The 24,464-nt window shown below is 39.1% G+C and overlaps 3 protein-coding genes across 5 annotated transcripts; 2 read left to right on the top strand and 1 right to left on the bottom strand.

Moving 5' to 3' along the window:
• Positions 1-389: 389 nt before the first annotated feature.
• Positions 390-11,180, top strand: abcf1 (ATP-binding cassette, sub-family F (GCN20), member 1). The gene is made up of 27 exons (XM_056740900.1): positions 390-601; positions 1,115-1,161; positions 1,391-1,462; positions 1,565-1,694; positions 2,118-2,152; positions 2,457-2,567; positions 3,559-3,618; positions 3,882-3,989; positions 4,297-4,365; positions 4,601-4,675; positions 5,912-6,013; positions 6,116-6,238; positions 6,316-6,416; positions 6,545-6,630; positions 6,718-6,857; positions 6,941-7,089; positions 7,180-7,263; positions 7,849-7,973; positions 8,778-8,890; positions 8,966-9,137; positions 9,272-9,346; positions 9,446-9,516; positions 9,599-9,631; positions 9,716-9,884; positions 9,965-10,029; positions 10,125-10,197; positions 10,358-11,180. Exons 1-27 carry the CDS (start codon positions 544-546, stop codon positions 10,522-10,524), a joined length of 2,613 nt encoding a protein of 870 aa, XP_056596878.1. The 5' UTR covers positions 390-543; the 3' UTR covers positions 10,525-11,180.
• On the bottom strand, positions 11,173-13,525 carry mrps18b (mitochondrial ribosomal protein S18B). Its single transcript, XM_056740905.1, has 8 exons — positions 13,395-13,525; positions 12,887-13,163; positions 12,582-12,735; positions 12,404-12,501; positions 11,888-11,956; positions 11,727-11,793; positions 11,560-11,619; positions 11,173-11,453 (listed from the first exon to the last, which is right to left on the bottom strand). Exons 2-8 carry the CDS (start codon positions 12,965-12,967, stop codon positions 11,257-11,259), a joined length of 726 nt encoding a protein of 241 aa, XP_056596883.1. The 5' UTR covers positions 12,968-13,163; positions 13,395-13,525; the 3' UTR covers positions 11,173-11,256.
• Positions 13,495-23,675, top strand: ppp1r10 (protein phosphatase 1, regulatory subunit 10). Of its 3 annotated transcripts, none has more exons than XM_056740901.1 (19): positions 13,495-13,619; positions 13,802-14,099; positions 18,056-18,171; positions 18,256-18,342; positions 18,433-18,568; positions 18,653-18,704; positions 18,789-18,875; positions 18,974-19,105; positions 19,198-19,303; positions 19,430-19,533; positions 19,674-19,777; positions 19,877-20,036; positions 20,127-20,270; positions 20,380-20,626; positions 20,942-21,017; positions 21,113-21,334; positions 21,415-21,550; positions 21,639-22,016; positions 22,109-23,675. In XM_056740901.1, exons 3-19 carry the CDS (start codon positions 18,065-18,067, stop codon positions 22,231-22,233), a joined length of 2,403 nt encoding a protein of 800 aa, XP_056596879.1. In that variant the 5' UTR covers positions 13,495-13,619; positions 13,802-14,099; positions 18,056-18,064; the 3' UTR covers positions 22,234-23,675. The 3 variants fall into 3 exon arrangements, with proteins under 3 accessions (XP_056596879.1, XP_056596882.1, XP_056596881.1); XM_056740904.1 differs by having other exon boundaries at positions 13,802-15,708; XM_056740903.1 differs by having other exon boundaries at positions 13,615-13,709.
• Positions 23,676-24,464: the final 789 nt, after the last annotated feature.

Raw genomic sequence — 24,464 nt, 5'->3', positions numbered from 1 at the left:
AAAATAAAAGTCCGAAAGTCAAGACAGTTCTGTTGAAAAATATTACAACAATGCTTTTATAATTGATATCATTATTTACTTCATTAGTTTGGTTATTGTTTTAATACCGCCAGAAAATTGCTTAGCAAATGATGATGATCCATCGATTAGTTTTTCCGATCTGCTTGGACGTGCGAAAGCCAGCATGTGAGATATATTGTTTCACATCCACTGGAAATAATTACATTGTTGAGTTGTGAATTCCTGCTCTTTGGTTACCTATTTATTTTAAGTGCACGTTAGCAATTTTTCGACTGTGAGAACTTTTTCTTTGAAAAATATTTTTGGGCAAGGCAAGTGAAGTACCTTTTCCGGCCTGCGCTGAAGTGTGGCGCTGTTCCGGTTCCACTTCCCGGCGTTTGAGTGTGTGTGGCGGTGATAGTGCGTATAGGCCGCATGTGATATGAACTACAGTGTGCTCGCGTGCATTGTCAGCTGTAATCAGTTACATCTTTGATTCAGAATTATCATCATTTCTTTCTTTGTCAAAACAATAATCTAAAAATGCCAAAAAAATCAAAGGAAGTGGCTGAATGGGAAGGCGATGACGTATCACACACGGGTAATATTATAATACTTATTTAAACACAAAAGGGCTTATGATGATAACGAGATGGAGCTAATAATGAAGAACAACATTCGTTTATGCGAACGCAGCTTTGTCATTATATTGAATGTAAATCAAAGGGTTGGGACTCATTTTATTATGTACTTTGCTAAGCACATTAGCTTAAGACAAGAGTTGGTTTTATGCTAGTGCGGATTGCGGAGTTTTCAAGAGACATTGCATCATTTTGTCAGCAAGTTATAATTCAAGACAACGTTACGTTAAGTTACTGTGAAAGCTGACACATGGCTATGTTCAAAACCCAGAGATCGTTCTTATAATGATCGGGTAGGCAGTTTAAACTAGGTTTTGAGACACTTTCGTTGTTTTTAACATGTACACATGTCATTCTCTGTTATGTCATTGTCATACAATTGACAGCGTGCTTATGTGCAGTCTGCTTTGTGTCTGACTGTGTTGTGTGAACAGAAATATCTAACGGTCTTTATGTGATGCTTTTCTTCGTAGACAAACATGTCAAGAAAGGAAAGAAAGATAAGAAAGGGAAGAAGAGTGTAAGTAACATTTATGTTCTATATATATATATTTCTACTTGGTTGTATAACTTAATAATGTAATTCATTGATAAGTTGTTATTTACTTTATCTAATTACAGAAAGGTCAAAAGTTATGAATATGTTAACTTATTACATTTTTATCATGTTTTTTTTTCTAATTATTTTGTCATCATGCATGTTAAATGAGATCAGAAATGTGTCTTCATAAATGGTTTCATCCTTATAGTTTTTTGAAGAACTGACATCAGATAATATACCAGCTAAAGAGGAGCCACTAAAAGAGACGCAGGGGAAACAGGTCTGAAATTGATGTACTTCATACATTCCAGTATTTAAACCTTTCTAATAAATAACTATCAAATATGTATTATTTGTGAAATCCTTTGTCATTTGCTGTCAGCCTCAGAAGAAAAAGAAAGACAGGCGGAAAGGCAAGAAAGGAGATGATGAGGATGAAGATGAAGAGGTCATGCAGCGTCTGAAGAAACTTTCAGTGCAGCCTAGTGATGAAGACGAAGAGGAAGAAGAGGGTAAGATCAGAATACTTTGACATTAATTCATTTACGTTTTACATTTATTTTGCTTTTATCCAAAGTGACTTTCTTGATTCTTTGAAAATGTATAGTGGTAACATGCAAGTGTAACTTTTAAAACGAATGTAACAGTGCATTAACATATCTGTATACACAATGAAACGGCTGTATTCTACTTGAGTGTGAATGCAGTCTAATGCCCCATTCACATGACAAGCGACATGATCCCATTCATTTCAATGGAAAGCTGGCGACTTCTGGCGACACGAGCAGTAGCAACTGTTTATGCGACAAATTTGAGAAATGTTTAACTTTCTCCAAACGAGGAGCTTGTAATGTGAACGAGGGCTTTAAAGTTTTAGTGTTTAACAAACAACGCACCAGCTATTTAACTTGACAGGTTTTATTTTAATATTGCAGTTGTTGCTCCAGTCAAAGGAGGAAAGAGAAACAAAGTAAGTTTTTTTTTTTATCAAAATGTTTTTTTATTTCATACCGTATAGGGGTGGTTTGCAAATGAACCGTTCATGTGTACTACGGTGTAATAGACCAAAAATCTTTGAAGATAAATCTCTTTCAGTTTATTTTATAATATAAATATATATTTTAATAAAGTAAAATTCTATTAACAGATTGTTTCAAAATTCTTAGGATACATTGATGGTTTATTTGTCAACTACCCAATTAGCATCAATGTGTGTTATTTATTTATAATTTACTATGTATATAAAATGATTCGCTTGATTTTCTTACTACTAGGGTGGGAACATTTTTGCTGCTTTAGGTCAGAGTGAGGATGATGAAGATGAAGCAGGTGGGGATGATGACGACGATGATGATGATAAACCCAAGAACAAGAAGGGCTCTAAAGTGAGTGTTTCCTGCTTTTTAATCTTTTGTCATGGAAATTAACACTTCTAAGTAACTTTAAAAATAACAGTTCTTAGGTAATTAGTATTTAGTGTGAATTTAGAATAATCTGCATGTGTCTTGTGTAATACAACACGGGTCGAGTACTGCATAATAATTAATAAGGAATAAAAAAATCATATCAATAAATATGAATATAAAATAAATTGTTGTATTACTTACCACAAGCTAGGCCGATACCCAAACACAGACTGGAAGTTAACTTCAGGCCAGGCACGTGCTTCCAATGAAACCATCTGTAGAGTCCATTAGAGCTCGCTGCATATCACCAGCACCGCTGGTTAGGACCAAGACTATAAATAATATGGAAAAGATGCTTTTCTAATGAATTGCAATGAATGTTGCGTCACATTTGTCAAGGTAATCAATTATAGGTTGATGGATTGTTTTAGCCTTGATAATATTTACCTGTTTTCTAAATATTCATCGGTACTGATATTACCATTGCAGTATTTTCAAATGTTGGACTTTATTCTTACCTAAAATATGCACACGGATACATCACACACCACACACCTCATCATTTCTGACAGTGTTATTCATCCTCACTTGAAGTCCAGCTATCCCTCATTTTCTCTCCCATCATTCAATTTTGTATGTAAAGTTCATTTCCGGTTCGTCCAGTGTGCTCTCATGTACATGCATTGAAAACTATGATATTTTTTTTCCCCCTTGTGTGACATTGGTGCCTATTACATCCGTCTTGTTTTATTTTTTTTACCTTTAGAGTGAGGCTCAATCACATCATTTTATTCTTGCATTAACCAATGAGATTTATCCAGTTTGCATGATCTCAAAGATCACTTGGAGTCTGTTCATGTTAAATACAAAAGCAAATAATGCTGGATAAAATGCTGATTAAAACTGATAAATGATTTTTAAATTTACAAGGACATGTGCCTGTTTCTGTACATGTATGTATGTGATTTAGGAAGTTGAGAAGGTAACCAAGGGCAAGAAAAAAGATAAGCCAAAACCTAAGGTGTTGAAGGTGGGTACTTGGGAATGTTTCTTAACCTTAAAATTCCTGTCCACAGTTTTTCTTTTCTGCTTTTTTCTCTCCGACCTGCTTCTTTTTTCTTCTTTCTTTATTTATCAGTTTTATCTTTTAAACTTGGAGGCAGATCTTCAAACCTAATGAGAACTAACCTATTCTGTACATTCGAAACTGCCTTATGAAAAAAATGGTTAACCGTGCTGGCCGCACACATTCACTGTCTCAGGATCTTTAACTCACTGTTTCATTAAACACAGGAGGCCTCTGAGGATGAACAGGATGAAGAAATGGAGAAAAAAGATGAGAATGAAAAGAAGGGAGTAAAAAAGGGCAAGCAAACTGCTTCTGAACCAAATAAGGTGAAGGTGGGTGTCGTTTGTGTGTTTATATTAAACGGCCAATGAATATATACGGTACAAGATAAGCGATATGTGGTCCAAACTTAATTTCCGGCAGACCTCAGCAAAGAATCTATAACTGTTGAGTAGTTTTAATGTAATGAATATAGTTTATATACAATAAAATATGAACATAAATTTAATATAAAATAAATTGTTATATTATTACTAAATAAAGACTGGAAATTAACTTCAAGCCAGGAGCGTGAGTCCGATGAAACCGCCTATATCGAGTAAGTGTGTTGTAACCTGACAGACATCTTAATGTTGGCAGGAGGAAGTCGAAGCTGAGAAGAAAGAACAAGAGAAATCTCAGAAGAAAGGCAAGAAAGAACAGCCAAAGGTTGGTTTAAGCTTGACACAAACATTAAATCATAGTTTGATCTTTATTTGATTCCTATATACTTAGCATGTTGCTAAGCTAATTACAACATGATGTCTAAAGTATCTGTTAAATAATTGCTTTAAGGACTTATTTATTTGTCATCTTGGATATGTTTTTCGTGCTGCAATGTATTCTGGGATTGCTCTTTTCTTGAATTATAATTACCCAACTGTGTTTGCTTGTGTGCTTTCAGAAAGGAAAGCCTGCTCGCCCTCCTAGTGAAGATGAGGAAGAAGAGGAGAAGAGTGATGATAATGATACCATGATGGTACAATAATATTTACGTTTTATTCTTGTGTTCCAAATATTCCCTGTTTTAAAAGTCTACTGTGTAATTTTTTGCAGGCTCTATTGACAGAAATGCAATATGATATACATAACTATGTGTATGTGTTTATGCGTTATGTTTTTCTAACCATAGAATGAGCTTTCCATCTACATACACCGTGGGTCCCCTTACATTGAAATCGCCATGTCTTTTTTACAGTACCCCTAAACGGACAGACTGCTCTACAGAGCGTATAACGTAAATCTGGTATCTCCTTCGGCAAAGAAGCGAAAATGTGGCGACATCTTATTTCTTTGTTAGCCACTGTAGTGTTTCGAAAAGGAGAGGTGGAGTGAGCCATTGGTTGCAGTTCACAACCTCACCACTAGATACCACTAAATCTCAATTAGTCTTTATTTATTTACCGAACCGGACCTTTAAAGTGGCATTTTTGGGGTAAAAATAATCAGAAATCAATTATTGAGTAAATACATAGACAGATCAGTGTTCAAAACTATTGTCGTATCTTACCCTGATTCACAACGGTAAGCTTATAATAATGATTTATAAGTCGGGTCACCCCAGGCAGGAAATTTGAATTTGGGGGAGTACCTCTTTGCGTCATTACATCACGTCCATAAACACAAAGGAGAGGAACCGACTTGTTTATCACGTGTGTGTGGATTTACTGATCTTTCTTGGAAATATCTCTAGGGTTTGTATTAAATCTATAATCATTGACTCGAATCGAGAATGGAATATAGGTCGTGAATCGGAACATCAGAATCGATACCTAGCCCTACTCACTATCTTTATTTAGTTTTTAAAAGTCTTTGTTTCATGTAGTCAGATCAAAACTGACAGATATTGTACGTGTTCAGATGACATGCTTGAGATATAATACTTGTAGGACGTAAGGTAGACGGTATTTTCCATGTTATTGTCTACATCATGTGCGACGCGATATCAAACACTACAATTGATTAGTAATGTTTTTATATATTTTGCGTTCTATCTAGTATAGACACGGTCACATGTTTATGTCATGTTGATGTTCAGATGTGCTCTGATGCGGTGTGAGCGGTCAGTCATTTAGCACAGAAGTCATTTAGCAGCCGTGCCAAAACACAAACCATGTAAAGGACTGGCGACAAAGAGGGCAATGTGAAGGACTGCAGCTTTAAGTGTCCATTGCATTTACCCAGTGTTAACCTCTTTTTTTTTCTGATATGTTAGTGTGCAGAGGATGCGATCGCATCTGAGCAGTCCAATGAAAAACAAGAGGAGGACCCTTTCGCTAACTTAAGTAAAAAAGAGAAGAAGAAGAAAAAGAAAATGGTAGTTGCTTCATTATCCCCACATACGATTAAAATGCAATAATACAATTTTGACTGCAGAGTACTGATGTTTGGGGTCTTTGGCTTGTCTTATGATCTATAGATGGAGTATGAGCGTCAGGTGGCCAGCGTACGTGCTCAGAACGCTATCGAGGGAGATTTCTCTGTCTCACAGGCCGAGCTGTCCTCACGACAGGCCATGCTGGAAAATGCTTCTGATATCAAGGTCAGATCTTTGACATCGTTGTCTCAAAGCCATTTGAAAAGGTTTATTCAAGTTTAATTGTTTACATTTTTTTTTAGTTGGAAAGATTTAGCATTTCAGCCCATGGTAAAGAGCTGTTCGTCAATGCAGACCTTCTGATTGTTGCTGGGAGACGGTATGGTCTGGTTGGACCCAATGGGTGAGTTGATACTGTTTTAGCGTTTTAAATAGTTAGCAAAATTAGGTTAAAATATATACATAATTAATGCACTGCCTTTAGACACAATTGTAAATTCTTGCTCTGTTGTCACGGTATTTGAATCACAGAAAAGGAAAGACCACTCTACTTAAACACATCGCCAACAGAGCTCTAAGTATTCCTCCCAACATTGATGTTCTGCTCTGTGAGCAAGGTACAGCACAGCATTATGTCTTGTTTTGTCATCACCAATACTTTCGGTCATTTTCCCCCCCTCACTTCTGTCTATGATGTTCTTCAGAGGTGGTGGCGGGCGACACTCCAGCGGTCCAGGCGGTCTTGAAGGCCGACACACGGAGACTGAAGCTCCTGGAAGAGGAGAGACAGCTGCAAAATCTCTTGGAGAAAGGAGACGACAGCGTATCTGAGAGACTCGATAAGGTGAATTATAGTCCGTCAACAGCATGGATGTGAACGTCCTTCATAGGACAATAACCATGTGTGCATCTCTCTCTCTTTTTCAGGTCTACGAGGAGTTAAGGATAATCGGAGCTGCTGCAGCAGAAGCCAAAGCACGTAGGATCTTGGCCGGTTTGTCTTTCACTCCAGAGATGCAAAACAGACCCACCAAGAAGTTCTCTGGAGGATGGAGGATGAGAGTGTCCTTGGCCAGGTCAGCAAAGATTTTGGACTCTGATGGTTTTGTGAAAAACCAGATGTGAGGTATGATGCTTGAGCGTGTTTTTGTTTATTTCCATTCCAGAGCACTGTTCATGGAGCCCACGCTACTGATGCTGGACGAGCCCACAAACCACCTGGACCTGAACGCTGTCATCTGGCTTAACAAGTAATTGATTGACTTCTACTTAAAGGGACAGTTCACCCAAAAATGAAAATTCTGTTGTGAATTACTCGCCTCTTAAGTGGTTTCAAACCTGTATACATTTATTTCTTCCGTGGAACACAAAGAAAGATATTTGGAAAATGTTAGAAACTGACATTTTTGGTGCACCATTGACTACCATTGTAGGAAAGGATGTAGGTAGTCAGAAGTGCCCGAGAACTAGTTGCTTTTCTAAATTCATTGTGTGTAACAGGAAATAAATGATACAATATTTTTTCCTACTATGGTAGTCAATGGTGCCTCAGAACTGTTGTGTTCATCAGAACAAAGAATGTTTAAACAGGTTTGGAACCACTAGAGGGTGACCTAAGTAGCAGAATTTAAAAATATCATCTTAAGTGTTATTTGAAATGACAGAATTTTCATTTTTGGGTGAACTATTAGCAAGGTGTAAATGAATCGATTGACTAATCGATTGATCGGCTAATCAAATCCATCTGGCCCACATGTTACTTTCATTTGTAAAAAGTATTCTTTTTTTATTGGGTGTTCATAAACCACAATCATATCTCTTGTATTCTATTTAAGTTACCTACAGAGTTGGAAGAAGACGCTGCTAATCGTGTCCCACGACCAGAGTTTCTTAGATGAGGTCTGTACAGATATCACTCACCTGGACAATCAGAAACTCTATTACTACAGGGGCAACTACCGTGAGTTTCAATTCAAAACATAGATGCGAATAAAGTCTATTAAATGAATAAGAACAAATATTTAACACTTTTTTTATTACACTTTGGCCCGGTTTCACAGACAAGGCTGAAGGAGAGGGTATACTTGACTTTCTGCGTAGATCTCGAGCATAATCGCGTTTGCACATCTTCTTGAACATACTCTACACAGATTAGGCGCGGACGTCCGAGTTCGACACATGCGCAGTACAAAGTGAGCATGTGTGTCAGAGGGTAGCGCTGAGTCACGTCAATCACAGAACCACTGCAAATTAATGTATAAGTGCACTTTTTGCGCATGCACTTTTGTACATGCACGACCTTTCTGATGACGAAAATTGCATCATGTTGATGGCGTATGTATGCGGACGGATGGACCATACTTCGGCCATTAGCTTAGGCCAGGACTATGCTTTAGTTAAATTAGCATATGTAAGTTGCTTTGATTAAAATGACATTGTATAAAACACTATCGGTGTGCTTCTTGAGACAAAACAATGGCAATGACATATTTTATTATGTCAGAGCAATTTTTTTCAGTAAAGACAGCTCAAACTGACTATTTTTAAAGTGATAGTTCACCCAAAAATGAAAATACTGTCATCACTATCCCTTTAAGCTTTGTCTTTATCTGTGAAACTGGGCATATAACTGTCTCACTGTCATTGGAAACACCCTAAAACACCCAAACAACCACTCGGAACACCATAGTAGCGTGTCCCAAGCAGTCAAATGTGGGATATATTTATACATATCTATTTGCACACGTGTGCTTAATGTCTCTAGTGACGTTTAAGAAGATGTACGTACAGAAACAGAAAGAACTCCTCAAGCTCTACGAGAAACAAGAAAAGAAACTGAAAGACCTGAAAGCTGGAGGAAAGTCCACCAAACAAGCCGTAAGTTCTTGACTTTTACTTCCTAATTTGAATCTTTTGAAGCACAGCCTCTCATCCTCCGTCCTTCATTCTCAGGAGAAACAGACGAAAGACGCTCTGACGAGGAAACAGCAGAAGGGCAAGAAGAAGGGTCAAGAGGAGGAGAGCAATGAGGCCCCAGAGCTCATCAAGAGGCCGAGAGAATATACTGTCAAATTTACCTTCCCCAACCCTCCACCACTCTCACCGCCAATTCTCGGACTGTACAGTGAGTTATTAGACCTAGATTTTTATCTTTCCTCTCTCATCTCTTTGGTTTGCAGTAGGGTTTTTTCTAAAAATAATAACGTTAGAGTGTTTGATATGGTTGATTTGTTGATTGTATCTGTCTTGCACATGTAGGTGTTGACTTTGGTTATGAAGGCCAGAAGCCCCTGTTCAAGAATGTGGACTTCGGTATTGACATGGAGTCTAGAAGTAAGTCATCTAGTGTCTTCAGAAGGTCGAAAACAAAAACATGAGTTGACCACCTGCAGTTTGAACACACCTAACATGAGTTAATGTTGTCTGGTTCAGTATGTATAGTTGGACCAAATGGTGTTGGAAAGAGTACACTCCTTTTACTGCTGACTGGGAAATTAAATCCTGTAAGTAACACTTGCTTTCTTTAAGCCCGTCTTTGTTAGTTTTGTTAGCATTATGACAAAGTATTTTTTCTCTTCATTTTAGACAAAAGGCGAGATGAGAAAGAACCACAGATTGGTAAATTATTTGGCGTGCTATGATGTTTTATACATTCATTTTGTATATTCATTTGGGTAATTCAATTTGTGTGTCTGTCTGTAGAAAGTAGGTTTCTTCAACCAGCAGTACGCTGATCAGTTGAACATGGAGGAGGCTCCCACAGAATACCTCCAGAGGAACTTTAACCTTCCGTACCAGGATTCCAGGAAATGTCTGGGTCGCTTTGGTTTAGAGAGCCATGCACACACCATCGAGATTTCTAAACTGTCTGGTAAGCACCACCGAAATGCATTCAGGTGTGATTTTCACACTCGACTGTCTTTTTAAAGACATGTTTTGATTGTTTTCTAGGTGGCCAGAAAGCAAGAGTGGTCTTTGCTGAACTTTCTTGTAGGCAACCTGATGTCCTCATCCTGGTAAGGAGTTGTTGTGTTTGTGTTGCATTGATAAAATCACTAATAACAAAGGCTTGAGGAGATTCAAATTGTGTTTTTTTGATGCAAATTAACAGGACGAGCCCACCAATAACTTGGACATTGAGTCAATTGACGCATTGTCCGAAGCCATCAATGAATACAAAGGGGGTGTGTATATTTATATTATTCATTCCTTTATATTCTTTAAGAGTTTGATCATTCATGCCGTATCGTAGTAAATATTTATACTGCTTATGAGAAATGTGTAAAATCGTACAAATTATAAACGATTTAAACCAAGGATCTAATGGGAATCTGTCTTCTCTAGCTGTGATAATTGTGAGCCACGATGCCAGGCTGATCACTGAGACCCAGTGCCAGTTGTGGGTGGTGGAGAACCAGTCGATCAACCATATCGATGGAGACTTTGATGACTACAAGAGAGAAGTGTTGGAGGCCCTTGGTGAAACGCTCGTCCACAAGGCTAAAGACTGAACGACGGCTGGTATTAATAACAAGAATGTCAAACTGCATCACTGGAGGGCTCGGTGAACCTCTCTTCCTTGCTCAATCAACAGACACAAAATATAGTTGTTTTTTAAAAGTTGAAAGACCATGCCAAGTACACGCGTTAGAACTGGCGGGTGGTTTGTGGAAACCGTTGAGAGCAGTGTTAATGTAGGATGGGTTTTTTCATGCCTTGACCGATTCCATATCAATATTTTTATTAGATGCAGCACTCGTTCTTTAGTCGTAATGTCTGACATTCTTGTATTATTATTATATTCAGGCCATTTTATTTGTGATGCAATGCTCGAAAACTTAACTTGCCACAATGGGACTAATCCAATTTAACCAGAGAAAGTTAGACGTATGCAGTGTTTAGCGCTAAAGTGGGGTTATATTGCGAGACTGATGAAACATACATGTAGTATTGAACTGCCTTGTATAATTAGCAGTTTGTCTCAAAATATAAAACTATAGAATTAATGTGTGATGAATTACGCTACTATTTTGAATCAGTTAACAAATAAAATGTCAGATGGAAGAGTTGTGTTTAAAGGCACATTCTCACTGACAAGCTCTGGTTGAATGAAGTATGCATCCAGTTGTTGTCATGTAAAACCAAATAAATGATTTTTGCAACAATGTCCAGGTTATTCTGAAGGTTTTATTTCAGACTGAATCTTATGGCAAAATGTAACGCATGTCCTTGGTTATTCAATATTATTTTAGGTAGGCTTTGTAGATCCTCTTCACTCTTGCCAGTTCTCGTTCATCTGGTTCAACATGACCGTACCATGGATACCACAGTTCTCCGGAGGTGAGGGAAGATGGGGCAGGTGTCTGTCCTACAGCACCATGCGTGTTTGAGTAGTCCTCTTTTGAGTAGTCCACATGAGGCAACTGAAGCGGAAGTAAGCCTTAAAGAAAGAAAAAGTCACCACAAACTGTTTAGACCAAATAAAGAGAAAGCCTACAGTGTGAACTGATAGCTTTGTGTTTTTTGCGTCAATAACAAGCATTTACCATGATCTCTAGCAGTATCAACGGCCTGGTTGAGTAGTTTCTGTTGTTTCATGCACACCCCTGGAGGAACAATGACATGAAGGTTAAGGGAAAGGTGTAAAGATACTATCGCATGACAAAAGAAGACCACTGTGATGTGTTAAGAGATAAAACATGGGGGGAAGTACCTGTTCGAGTGGGATCGTACACAATTCCTGTGTAAGGACAAATAAACTGCTGCAGCAGGTTCACATTCTGCCGATAAAAAATACACATAGTAACACAACACTCAAAGATTAATGTGTATTCTCAAATTTAACAGTGGGATGGATACAGGTTGGTGACAAACCTTGTGATGGATAATGACATTTGGATCCCGGCATATGGGACAAGGATTCCCACAAATCTCATCTCCTCTCTATGGCAACAGAAAATGAATCCCATTAAAGTGATAATTCACCCAAAAATGAAAATTCTGTCATCATTTACTCACACTCTTGTCATTTCAAACCTATAGGTTCGTTCTTTCTTTCTTTCGCAGAAGAAAAAATATATTTTGAAGAATGTTGTTAACCGGCACCCATTCACTTGCATTGGTTTTGTGTCCATACAATGGAAGTGAATGGGTGCCAGCGCTGTTTGGTTACCAACTTTCTTTCAAATACCTTCTTTGTGTTCTGCAGTAAAAAGAAAGTACATACAGGTTTGAAATGTCAAGAGGGTGAAAAAATGACGCCGCCATTTTCATTTTTGGGTGAACTATACCTTTAAGCTCAATGCATCAAGTGGAGCATTACTGTTGCATAACCACTGAGATTTACAGGCAAAGAAATAAATAAATAAAGCAGAATAATTATGTACATACAATACATGTCTTCCTTGTCTTCTGAGGAGGAATTCCTCCCTTGTGGTTCCTTCTGTAGTCAGACCAGACAGGTTTGGATCCATATCGCTCAATGTACTCTGAAGAGTGGGAGGGGGTATTAAACCTAACAATGACGACTACTAATACTTTCTCATACCCAAGATATGCTCATGTGTACCTTCACTTTTTAAGTACTCCCATGGACTGTCTGCATATCTAGACACCGTCTGAGGGGATTCAGTGCCATCTGCTGATGATGATGATGAAGATGAAGCACGAAGAGTCACCCGATGCACTGAAGCAATGGGGGTTAATTTCCAATCACGAATTCTCTGTAATATAGAATGCACAAGATGCGTCCTACATCAACCTTGTCATCTTGTCTGCATGATCACTAAGTTATACCGTAAAGATTATACGAGCACCGCAAATAAATCGCTTCTGTATTATTAACATTCATCAAAACGATTTCATCAAACCAACCTGTGTTTGAAGATTTCTTTGCAAAATACCTGGAAATATGCGACTGCATACTATTCCAATGCGTTGTAAGGAGGCTGCCATTTTGTCTTTCTATAAAACAAGGAAGTTGCTGAGAGGTTAAAGTTTACACTGGCGGAAGGGGTTCCACTTCATAGCCAAGATCGTGCGCAGCGCCAAGCGATTGAATTGTGAAACACCGCGAGATTCGAAGCACCAATTCATCGTTGGAATTACTCTCGCGATACTTCGGCGTCATACCCGATCGAACTCCGCAGCTCTACACGTGAAAAGAACACCACGCAACAGCTCATTTTAATACATTTTAACATGTCATTTCTGTGAAACATTTTTTATCAATACATAGTGAAAACAAAACCTGAATCATCGTTACAATGTTTGTACATGTACATGTACAAACACAAATTATCCATTTTAAAATAAATGATAATAACTCAGGTCATCTCATTGCAAACAAACAAACAGCCAAATGCACAAGGCATGTTCATACATGTTAAAATACACTGGCAGAGGGGGATGGGTGTGACCTTCAACAGACAAAGGTCGTTGACTCGTTTCGAGAGTGTGCGCGTGAGCCGACCGCGTGATCACCGAGTACATTTTATGTTGAGGGAACGCCCGAAAGCGCGATCACGCTACGCTTCGTGACGTAAAAAACGTCAGAACTATATAAACAGAGTCCCACCCTTCTAGCGCATTCCTGGATTCATCTGAGGTAAGTGGCATATCGGAGAAAGGACTCTTCGATTTTTTCTGATTTATACGTCGTTTTTGTTATTTTTTGGTCCCAAAGTTCGACTACTAAGTCAGTATTGACCACACAAACTACTTCTGATGGATTCTGCTGAGCGTCGCAGCGTTTTCTCTAACATTTCTTTGTGCTGTTCTTCGTTTCAGGTCTGAGTGAAAATCTGACGTCGAGGATTTTTCAACTGTGTTCGAAGATCAAAGCCCAAATAACTCAGTTTTTCTACTCGAGTAACGGACATTTGCTTACTACTTTTTTTGCTCAAGATTGTTCAAGAAGGAAAAGCTAAAATTCAGCCACCACAATCCCGCCCATTATGCCATTTTTCAGCCAATAATGCTAAAGTCATGACAGTTTACGTTCTCTTAAACTGTTAATAGCTGAAAATTGTTGCTGTTAAGCACAATATATTAATAGCAACCCGTGACGCAGAGGAGAGGTTTAATAGTAAGTGTTTACTTTCAAAACCATTTGAATCGAATTAACCAATTGTCTTGTTAAAAATGATAAATTCCTAAAATCTATAAATGAAGTTTAAGCGTGCGCCACAGGCAGTTAGGGGCAGGCAGCATGCTGAGATAAAGCGAGGCAGAGCTAGCTAGCGTATGAGCTCACACCGCAAAGTCCGAGCAGCGGCTTCAACGCCCTGTTTCTCTTTGTGTGTGAGACGGGAGTCATCTTACTGATTTAATAACGATAAATAGCATAATAAGCTAGCCATCGCTGACCATAAGCAATCTGTACATAAAGATTGCCATAGGCTGAGGCAGGAAGTGACTGAATTTAATTTGGGGCTTTTTATAAACTCTTTCCAAAGGAGAGCTCACTGGAACAACCAACGCAATCTGCACATAAAGATTGCCGAGTGCGACTGTGGATTTAGCCGAATGGAAAAATACCCCAGACTGACTTGCAACATTTTCTTTTTTTAATGTCGTTAGGTGTATTAGTTGTCGGAAATTGATACCGTTGGGCTCGTCTGATGTAATAAACCTAGGCATACGGTTTTGTATCACTTTATAGCAGTCTGCCTATAAAGATTGCATTTTATGCTGTGTGTTTAAGATGCTTTAACGTTACGAAACGGACGGCGATGGTGTTATTTGTCTTGTAGATTTTGCTTTTAAAATGGCGGACGGGTTGTCGTTTGCTCGGAGCACTCGAGGCAATGGTGGCTTTGTTTTCCAGACTGGATGTAACGTTACGGGAAATATTGCAGTCCGGATCGGCTTTCGCGTCGCTATCATCCTCTTAGGAAAGCTCGAGGTATCGTCTTAACATCCGTGAGTCGCTTGCGGGTAAATATAGGACGTTGTAAATGAATAAGACGAGTGGCGGGCGAAGGAAGAGAGAGAGACCTTGTTTTTTAAAGAACTTGTTTTTTTTCCAAGATGGCGACCGCGCACAAGTTTTGGTAGACATCGAGTTCGCGAGACAAGTGGTTAAAGATGGAAGGCGTGGCTTAACCCTGGCGTCAGCGAATCAGAGTAGCCCCTCTGTTCTTCTGTCAGTTTATGGCAATCTGCTTTATTAGAGAAAGCGACTTCGACAGATGGCAAATCCCCATGTGTGCTTTACTGGAGTGGATTCATAAGTTTATGTAAACTGGCCTTTAATAACGTTTAATCAACAATGGATGATTTATGCTGCATTTGTTCAAATGAGTTTTTATTTATTTGTTTAAAATTTAAATAGTCTCCATTGTGGTGAACTTGAAGGGTTCATTAGTTTATCCACAAGTGATGTTGGTCATCAAATTGCTAGTAGGAACACGAATATATAGGATAAGGGGGTCAATTCTCATATATTTTCAGAAAATCTGATCTATTTGTAATCTTAAAGTGAACCAGTACCTTTCCTTCTATTTGTTATCTACTGGCAACGTGTCCTCACATTTGTACTCCCATGAAAACTTGACAATGTTAACACTTTTTTTTTTAATATGAATTGTACATTCTTGTTTACTTTTCACACTCTTGTTTATGACAACTGTGACGTTTCCAGGAATTGTGTAATGTTCCGTGTTAGAGGAATTCTGAGAACAACAGTGTTACGGGTAAGACCAAACCTGATTTCTCACTCGATTTTTATCAGATCAAAAGTGAGTAACGTAATTTTGTACTTTTCGATTCAGCCATTAGTAGACCGTATTTTTAGACGAATATATACAGTACATAAATCACAGCGTTACAATTTGCATGCTAAATACTCATAATCCATATACATTTGGTGTTTGCATTTGTTATATTGCGCAATACCCTCGGCCGTTGTTTACTTTCTGAAGTCGTTTCATTAGTTTACAGTGTTGTAGATCGTGTCGTTGCTGTATCCAGTCGATTGTGTTGTATCGAGAGGAACTGAAGGCAGAAATATTCCCTGATGCTCCGCGTGGGCAGGGCAAATCACGTGATATATTTCTCTCTTAACCTCTCTCTCTTTCTCTCTACCAGAAGCGCTGCCCTCGCCCCCACTCTTCCCACACCGTCAAATAGTATTTGTGTTATTGGTATATGTCCATTTAAGTTTGATTAAAATGTACAATTATTTTTGCTTATCTTTGTCTCAGTTATAATATTTATAAAGGAAGCAATTCTCTTTATATTACTACGTGGGAAATACAGTGTAACTATAAATGTGGACTTAAATAACCACAAGATGGCGCCATACATCATAATTTAAAGGTCAAGTTAATGTACTGAGATTGCAACACCTGAAATATATTTAATATATAATTTTTTTCACTATATATGAAACACAGAAGTAGCTAAATGATTTCTTTTTGTAATATATGATATTCTATATATACATGTTTAAATTCTTACATATACAAATAACAAAACATTTTCATTATGTTTAGTGCGTGTTGATAAACACACATTTGAAATATAATGAAAATAATGTATAATGAAAGTAATGAGGATATAATGATTTCTTTTCTCCATAAAAGTGAATTGACTTGCTTTCTATTTAATCTATAAATATACATTTCTATATAATTTCTATTTTTTTTTAAATGTAAATGATCAGTTTAGAGGAGGAAGTGTATGTCAGGCTTTCTATGTGGTTCACAGCCGTCGGTGTGACAGTGCTCTTCTGTTTCCAAGACAGCTGAATACGTGTTTGTCCAACTTGACTGGTTCAGGAATGTAGACAGAATGAAAAGATCATTCATGGGCACTCTACCAGTGTTTTAAGAAATATTAATGAAATTGTTAAAGGTATTTGAAATATTCCATATATTTGAGAGCTTTTGGTAGGGTTATCATAAAATCAATTGAAATAAAAGAAATTGTGAAGACTATGTTCAACTCTTAAGTGCATTCTCCTGAAGTAACTGTCGTTTTATTTTTGTCTGTTTTGTCTTTCCTCTTGTTGTACAGTTATATCATTTAAACGAAATATTGGGTTGAATGCACGGTGCTGGTCACAGCCATCACAGGATTGTTTAACAATGTTTGTTTTACCTGTAAACCTTTCCTTTGTTGTAATGTACAGTATATATGAAAAGCAGGTGGGTTGATGACAGTGGCATAACACACAAATATAATACTAAATTTTATTCCAGCTAAACATTCTATTTATCGCTAATCTTGCATCCAATTTTATAGATGATCAATGATGCTTTGTTTATGTAGCACCAAAATGGTCTTGTATAATTAAGAAGTTTTTATACCAGATGTTAAACTATAAGACTTAGATCCATTGGCCCTTTTTTCTTGTAGAAACTAAATATGAACAGGCATCATATATTCATAATGAATTTCTTCAGTAGGTAGTGGGCTTTGTAGTCATCCACATTATCACATTCAACTTGATAATCCAAGTCCCTCATTTTATCCTGCTCAAACAGAATGAATTCTAGTAGCAAAAGTTGTTGTATGAAGTATGTTTAATGAATGCAGACATGACTTGACGCTGAAATTCAGGACACTGCTTGCCTTGTGGTTTTGTGTGAGGGATAGTCGTTTCCACATGGATTATCAAACCTGAATAATGTTGTGTGAATACCAGAACGTGGCATATATTGCTCAGTAAAACAAACTCCACTCAAGTTGTTTTTCACTTTTAGATCTCATAAACACAGACAGTGGTGGCACTTGGCAGCACCCATGTGTTTGGTCTTTGGTGATGTATCACGGTGGCCATGAGAGCCTTTTTGTCGTTGTCCTCGGTTTGATAATTTTTATGTCGCTTCAGTCTTGTGGTCACCTCGGCAAAACTAACAGTAATAGGAATCCACATTTGAAAGATTTTGAGTTTTTGTGCTGTTCCAGTGGGCTCTCATTTAAAAAAAACAATAATCATCATTTTCAGTATTGTTTACAGATTTAATGCCATACCAATATGGAACCTGTTTGTGGTACAAGCGCATAAATAACACTAGGTTTTTCTTTCTCTTTCAGTAAGCAGTAATGGCTGTGGGCCCAGTGGACCCCAGAGAGGTGCTGAAAGGAGTCGAAGCTCTGCTGGGGAAGGATGGAGAGCTACGGAGCCTTGAGGGAGTCGCCAAAGTCTTTAGGTGAGTTAGAAACAACACTTTTTAGAAATCTCATAAATATTTTTTTTTGAAACATCGTCGTCTAATGCCTCTATTCCCATACAGTCTCATGAAGGCATCCCATAAAATGGTCAGCAGATGCATGTATCTAAACATTTTGCTACAGACGAAATCGCACGACATACTTAATCGGTAAGTGTAAAAAACCAACATTGAAATTGCGTTAAAAAATGCAAGCGCTTTGGTTTGGAAGTTGTGATTAACTTTTCCTCTCTGGCACAGATTTATCCGGGTTGGGGGCTACAAGCTGTTGAACTCTTGGCTCACCTACTCAAAAACCACCACCAACACCCCCCTGCTTCAGCTCATCCTATTAACCTTGCAGAAACTTCCCCTGACCGTGGATCATCTCAAGCAGGTACTTCATCACACCAATGCATTCCGATCATGCACACGTCACGGTCCCACACAGTCTTTTAACATCTTTCTGCTTTCCTTCCAGAACAACACAGCCAAGCTGGTGAAGCACCTGAGCAAGAGTGCAGAGACAGAAGGTAAGAGTGAATCTTTCACGAATCATCCGTCTGCTTCCAATACAAGAGTTTAGATTTGAACCTGGTGTGTTTTCTTTCCCTCAGAGCTAAGGAAGCTGTCATTAGTGCTGGTGGAGGGCTGGATGGCTATTATACGCTCTCAGAGTGTCGCCAGTGGAGTCTCGCCCAATGGTAGGTGTTCTCATTTTCACCAAAACCTACAATGGGATTTATTGTGAATGCATGTGCTTTTGGAAGCGTTTTGGTAACCCAACTCCTTTTTGCACCAGACAAGAAAAAGAAAAAAGATGAGGGAAAACTGCGCCAGGAGGTGAAGCCCCGCGAAAAGGTAGCGGAAGAGGAGAAGAAGAAAGAGAAACCGAAAGCATACGCTCCGAGTCACGCAAAGATCCGCTTCACAGGTCCGTCTTTCAGAGATTAGACAGATATGATAAAAATGTCAATAGGTGTTTTTCGTTTTGAAATAAATTTCTTACTTTGTGTGTTTAAACAGGTTTGGAGGTGGAGAGCCCAGCTCCTGTTCCTGTGAAGAAGACCCCCATCGCACCCCTGCTCGGTGACAAATACAACATCAAGCCTGCTTTACTTAAGAGACCAAGGTAAATACTTTGTCTAATTCTTTCGTCTGGCCTCTCCTTTTTTAGTTTATTTGAATGAATTTGCATAGGGTTGTGCTTCAGTGGATTTAAAGCAGATGCTAAAACTTTGGCTTTCCGTTCATTCAGCACTACGCCGTCTGACGCACCGCCGGTGGAGAAGAAGTACAAGCCCCTTAACACAACCCCCAACTCTACCAAAGAGATCAAAGTCAAACTTATACCTCCACAGCGTGAGTTTGCCCATTCAGCATCTTTAGCCAAAGGAATATGATTATGATAATAAACACAAAAGCATATAATGAGCTGAGATCATTTTCATCTATATGGTGAAAGCATCTCTTTACTGAATATCTGTGTTTTCTTTCTTTAGCGATGGAGGCCACTGGATTTTTGGATGCTCTTAACTCTGCCCCAGTTCCTGGCATCAAAATCAAAAAGAAGAAATCTAAGGCAGTATCTCCAACCTCTAATAAGGTTTGTTACTAGAGATAGCTTTTGTGTATTTGAGAATTTTAATTTCACCCCTAAACACACAATCACTAACAGTGTTTATTCTCTCGTGCTCCATCACAGCCCTGTCCATTCGACAGCAGGCCACAAACCTACTCGGGCACACAGGCCAAACCCTCTTCCCCTGAGGCTTCCTCATCTCAGACCCCTCCTCATGAGAACCAAGACCTGGAGCAGCCCGGCACCCCGGTGCCCACCGAAGATCCTGAAGCAATGGACACCAGTGAGTCACACTTCACAGAAACCAGCAAAGAGCTTTTATATATGTGACTGTATGTGCAGATTTTTTTATGAATATTTCTTTTTATTGCAGGTGAGAAACCAAATGCTCTGTCTGAACCTCGAGGCGAGGAGGAATCGCTGACTAAGAAAGGAAAGAAAAAGAAAAGCGTTCGGTGGGCGGAAGAAGATAATCTTAAAGAATACTTCTACTTTGACCTGGATGAGACAGAGAGGGGTAAGACTGCCTTTCTGACATGAACTGACTTTCCCCTGTATAAAAAACATTGGATTGAAAAATTCATGTGCCTCATTTGATCATATTTGACCATTCTTTTTCATTATAGTGAATGTCAATAAGATTAAAGACTTTGGAGAGGCGGCTAAACGGGAGTTGATGATGGACAGGCAGACGTTTGAGATGGCACGTCGTCATTCTCATGACACCATGGAGGAAAGGGTGCCCTGGACTCCACCACGACCTCTGACCATGGTGGGAAGCCTGATCATTCCAGGCTCCAGCAGCAGAGAGAAGGCGATCCAGAGAGATCGAGAAATGGGAATTCTGCAGGAGATCTTCCTTACTAAAGAGAGGTAAGACTCATCTAGTGTTCTGGTATAATGGGGTTATTCATTTCCATTTATTCTTCACTAAAAGACATCATGAATCAACGTTAGCATTCTTTATGTGGTATCACATAGTAAATAATGAGAGTTGTCATTGGTTTCATACATCATGGTTTGTTTGGATCATGAAAGTGCTCCTAGGTCATTACAGCAAAAAGTTGTTAGAAGCGTTGTTTTGTTAGGAAAAATATACAAGAGATTTGAAAAAGTGAATATGATGTGTTTGTATAAAATACAAGATGTTTTTGAGCTTTTAATAAACATGTGTTTTTCTCTCTGCAGTGTTCCAGACAGTCCTCATGAACCAGACCCTGAGCCATATGAGCCCATGCCTCCCCGTCTCATCCCATTGGATGAGGTGAGAAACTTTTTTTTTACACAAATCCACCCTCGTTTTTCTTGTCGCTTATCCATTGTATGACAGACTTTGACCTCATTCTGTGGTGCTTATAGGACTCCACTATGACGGAAGAGAATTTCATGGAGCAGACAGACCCCACAGCTTCTGTTGGTCTCGCTTCTGGATCTGGCGAAGGCTCCAAGCTGCCTCCTGTTCTGGCTAACCTCATGGGCAGCATGGGCAACAGCGGCCGCAGCCCTCAGGCACAGTGCGGCACCACACCAGCCAATAATAACCCAGCTGTTAATGTGCAGGAACTGCTGACTTCCATTATGGTAAGAAAAAATACATTTTATGGATGATTATAGTTGTGTTCGACTAGACATGACTTCTAAAATTGCCTGCATGTTTTCAGGGTGCTCAGGGAACAAACCAGTCACCAGAGGATCTGATCAAACAGCCTGATTTCTCTGATAAAATCAAGCAGCTTCTGGGCTCTCTCCAACAGAATCAAAACCAGAATCAGATCCCACCTCCAAATGCTCCTCCAAGTATGTATTATTCATCTAAATGTTGTTTTTCAAAACGTTTGACAAACCGCATAAGCAGCATGTCTAATTTTGTTTTCTGCATTCGTAGTAAACCCTGGTTTGCTCGGACATGGACCTGGAATGAACATGAACAATATGAACATGCAGATGCCCATGAACGGTGGCTTCCCACCGAACAAGCCCCCCGGGGGGCCCCATTTCAACCACCCGCCTCCTCCCCACGGCCACGGTCCTCCCTTTAACGCCGGTGGGCCACGCATGATGGGCCCCCCGCCCGGGCCGCAGGGTAGAGGAGCGGACAACGGCAACTATTGGGGTGATGAATCTATGAGGGGAGGACCACACCGAGGAGGACACTTTCACCGGGGGAGAGGGAGAGGAGAACAGAGCTTCAGGGGGGGAGATCAGGGCTTCAGAGGACGAGGTGGACGTGGGGGGCCTCGTGGAGGACATAACAACATGGGTGGTAAGCTTAAATGCCTGCTTTTAGAAATATGAAATATTTGTACGCATGTAACTGTAAACCTTTAGTCTGATAACTTTTTCTTTTCATTTCAGACATGTCAAAGAGGCCCATGTGTCGCCATTTCATGATGAAGGGAAACTGTCGCTATGAGAATAATTGTGCATTTTACCATCCTGGTGTAAATGGACCACCACTGCCTCCCCAGCATGGACACTAAAAAAAAACACTGCTGTTCCTTTATCCCGCCACTAGTGGGCAACAGGACTCAAAATGAGCCTTATGTACAGTGACTGAATCTGACTCAAGGGAACAGGACCTGTGGGCTGGGATGTTTGCATCTGTGACAGCACAATTCCATCTGCATCCTTGTACAGTTGTTTCTTCATAAGTTTCCTCTCGATTCAACACTATCCCCAGTTTGATGGGGTCCACAAACAATATGCAGGACTCCTAAGAAAAGTTATGAAAGGAGCAGAGTCGTTGAAACCCATTATATACCATCTGTGTAAATACTGCTTCCTGAAGATGGTGATTCAAATGTATATTTTTATTGTGACGCTGTGTACCACTGAATCGACTGCTTAAGATTGTACCCTTTTGCTTTGTAACCACTAGGACAAGGTATAGAAAGTCTTCTGCCAGGGCTTTATTCTGGTAGCTTTCCAAAGCCCCAGGGTGCTGAGTGCAAATGTATTAATTATTATCGGACATCAATTCATTTCAATCATTCATCATGAAATTGAACAAGGTAATGGTTGAATTGAAAAATCGATTACTAGAATTTTATTTTACGATACTTTTGGTTGAATTTTGTCCCTCTTAAGATCGCCAGAAATATTGTTTAATTCTTATTTCCAGCTGATTTCTATTGAAAAAGGGTAAAGTCCTCATACCACATGTGTAGATCGCAAACAGGCATTTGAAGTGCCTGACGGTCCTCTTCACGAATATTTCAAAGATTTTCTTTCAAATCTGGTATTAAGCTATATTTTCTTGCACTGAATTGTATTGCCATTGTGGTTCCTCTATTCCTGCATCAGAATACTGTACATGTGAATCTTAGCTTGAAGGGTTAATACTACATGCAAACAACACCTTTTGTTCCTGGGCACAAGATACAAACCTCTGAAGTCCCGCTGCATACTTGAATTCAGTCCGATGATCATACCTTTCTATGAAAAGAGATCCCAGCCTGTAAAGAAGTATCAACTGTTGTTCCTTATAGTGCGACAATCAGAAGAATTGGTTGTGATTTTTTTTTCACGTGTTGATATTGATGCTATTGTTTGATCTGCTGTGTGCGTTCTCAAGCTGTAAGGCTCTCAGACTCCCGAGACGCGTCTGTCCTGCTCCTTCGGTGTTCGGATGAGCCTAACCCGGGCTTCGGACCACTATCAAGGCCTAATTAATTCGGGTGTTTTCTGTGAAAACATTGGCCGTTGTGTCTCTAGTGGGACTTTTTTTTTTTTTTTTTTTTTTTTTGAACTTTTTCCCCATGATTTTATTTTGACACGAGCCTTATGATATTTTTTCTATCTGAGGTTTCATTATCATTTGAGAGATGTCTATGTGTGTCAGAGCGCGGAGTAAACACGAAAGGCATATTCGGAAATGTAAAGTTTTTTTCTACGTGTAAATTAATAAATGTTAAGAAATGAATCGGATTGTGTAGTGATTCTAACTTTCCTTATCTTTACATGTTTTTTTTCTGATAGTAACTAACATTGTATGCATTATACCATGTATGCATATATAAGCATCATTCACACTCGGTGCCTGTTTGCTTTCCAACTTCCAAATCCATCAGTGTTTGTACACCTCAAACAACGTAATTCAATTTTTTTGACGGGTTCACTAGAACCTCAAAGTCTCCTCCTCCAGTTACAACAATTCAGTTGGATCCTAACAGTTCTGTGGCCGTGCGTTTGCATTCCTGGCCGTCAGATCCGTGTTCTCAGGGCGGAGTCGGGTGCAGATGGGCGATGGAGTGTGTATGACAAGGAGTGGCCTGTGCACCCAACCCTCAAGGACAAATATTGACATGGAGAGTTTTTGCCTATACGAGGTGAAGGAAGAATAAATGAGTGTTAAGGACACCTCAGCAATTCTCTCGACCCGTGTCATAGTCACAGACATTCAATAGGGTGTCTGAAGAAAATACAAAACTTAAAGGAACAGTTCAACCACAAATGAAAATTCTTTCATCATTTACTCACCCTCAGGTTGTTCCAAATCTGTATAAATGTCTTTATTCTGAGGAACACACAGAAAGATATTTTGAAGAATGCTTGTAACTAAACAATTATTGGCCACCATTGGAAAAATTGCTTTATAAGTTTCTTCATTCTGTTGTGCACAATATCTCTCACCGTGTTCATCAAAACAAAGACGTTATATTGAACCACTCCAGGGTGATTAAATGTAGACAGGATTGTTATTTTTGGGTGA

This window comes from Triplophysa dalaica, chromosome 25, assembly GCF_015846415.1.
Source record: "Triplophysa dalaica isolate WHDGS20190420 chromosome 25, ASM1584641v1, whole genome shotgun sequence".
In the NCBI taxonomy this organism is placed as follows: domain Eukaryota; kingdom Metazoa; phylum Chordata; class Actinopteri; order Cypriniformes; family Nemacheilidae; genus Triplophysa; species Triplophysa dalaica.
The sequence above is the reverse complement of the archived record's forward strand: the minus strand, read 5'-3'. Positions and strand labels throughout refer to the sequence as shown.

Excerpts from the sequence above, each read along its gene's own strand:
- abcf1 (XM_056740900.1), top strand. The coding sequence starts at position 544 with ATGCCAAAAAAATCAAAGGAAGTGGCTGAATGGGAAGGCGATGACGTA. Across the intron at positions 6,014-6,115 it reads AGAAGAAGAAAAAGAAAATG|ATGGAGTATGAGCGTCAGGT; the intron begins GTAGTTGCTTCA and ends TATGATCTATAG. Across the intron at positions 8,891-8,965 it reads GAAAGTCCACCAAACAAGCC|GAGAAACAGACGAAAGACGC; the intron begins GTAAGTTCTTGA and ends CTTCATTCTCAG.
- ppp1r10 (XM_056740901.1), top strand. The coding sequence starts at position 18,065 with ATGGCTGTGGGCCCAGTGGACCCCAGAGAGGTGCTGAAAGGAGTCGAA. Across the intron at positions 20,037-20,126 it reads TCCTGAAGCAATGGACACCA|GTGAGAAACCAAATGCTCTG; the intron begins GTGAGTCACACT and ends TTTTTATTGCAG. Across the intron at positions 22,017-22,108 it reads AGGACATAACAACATGGGTG|ACATGTCAAAGAGGCCCATG; the intron begins GTAAGCTTAAAT and ends TTTTCATTTCAG.
- mrps18b (XM_056740905.1), bottom strand. The coding sequence starts at position 12,967 with ATGGCAGCCTCCTTACAACGCATTGGAATAGTATGCAGTCGCATATTT. Across the intron at positions 12,502-12,581 it reads GGAGTACTTAAAAAGTGAAG|AGTACATTGAGCGATATGGA; the intron begins GTACACATGAGC and ends CCCACTCTTCAG. Across the intron at positions 11,957-12,403 it reads AGACAAGGAAGACATGTATT|AGAGGAGATGAGATTTGTGG; the intron begins GTATGTACATAA and ends CTGTTGCCATAG.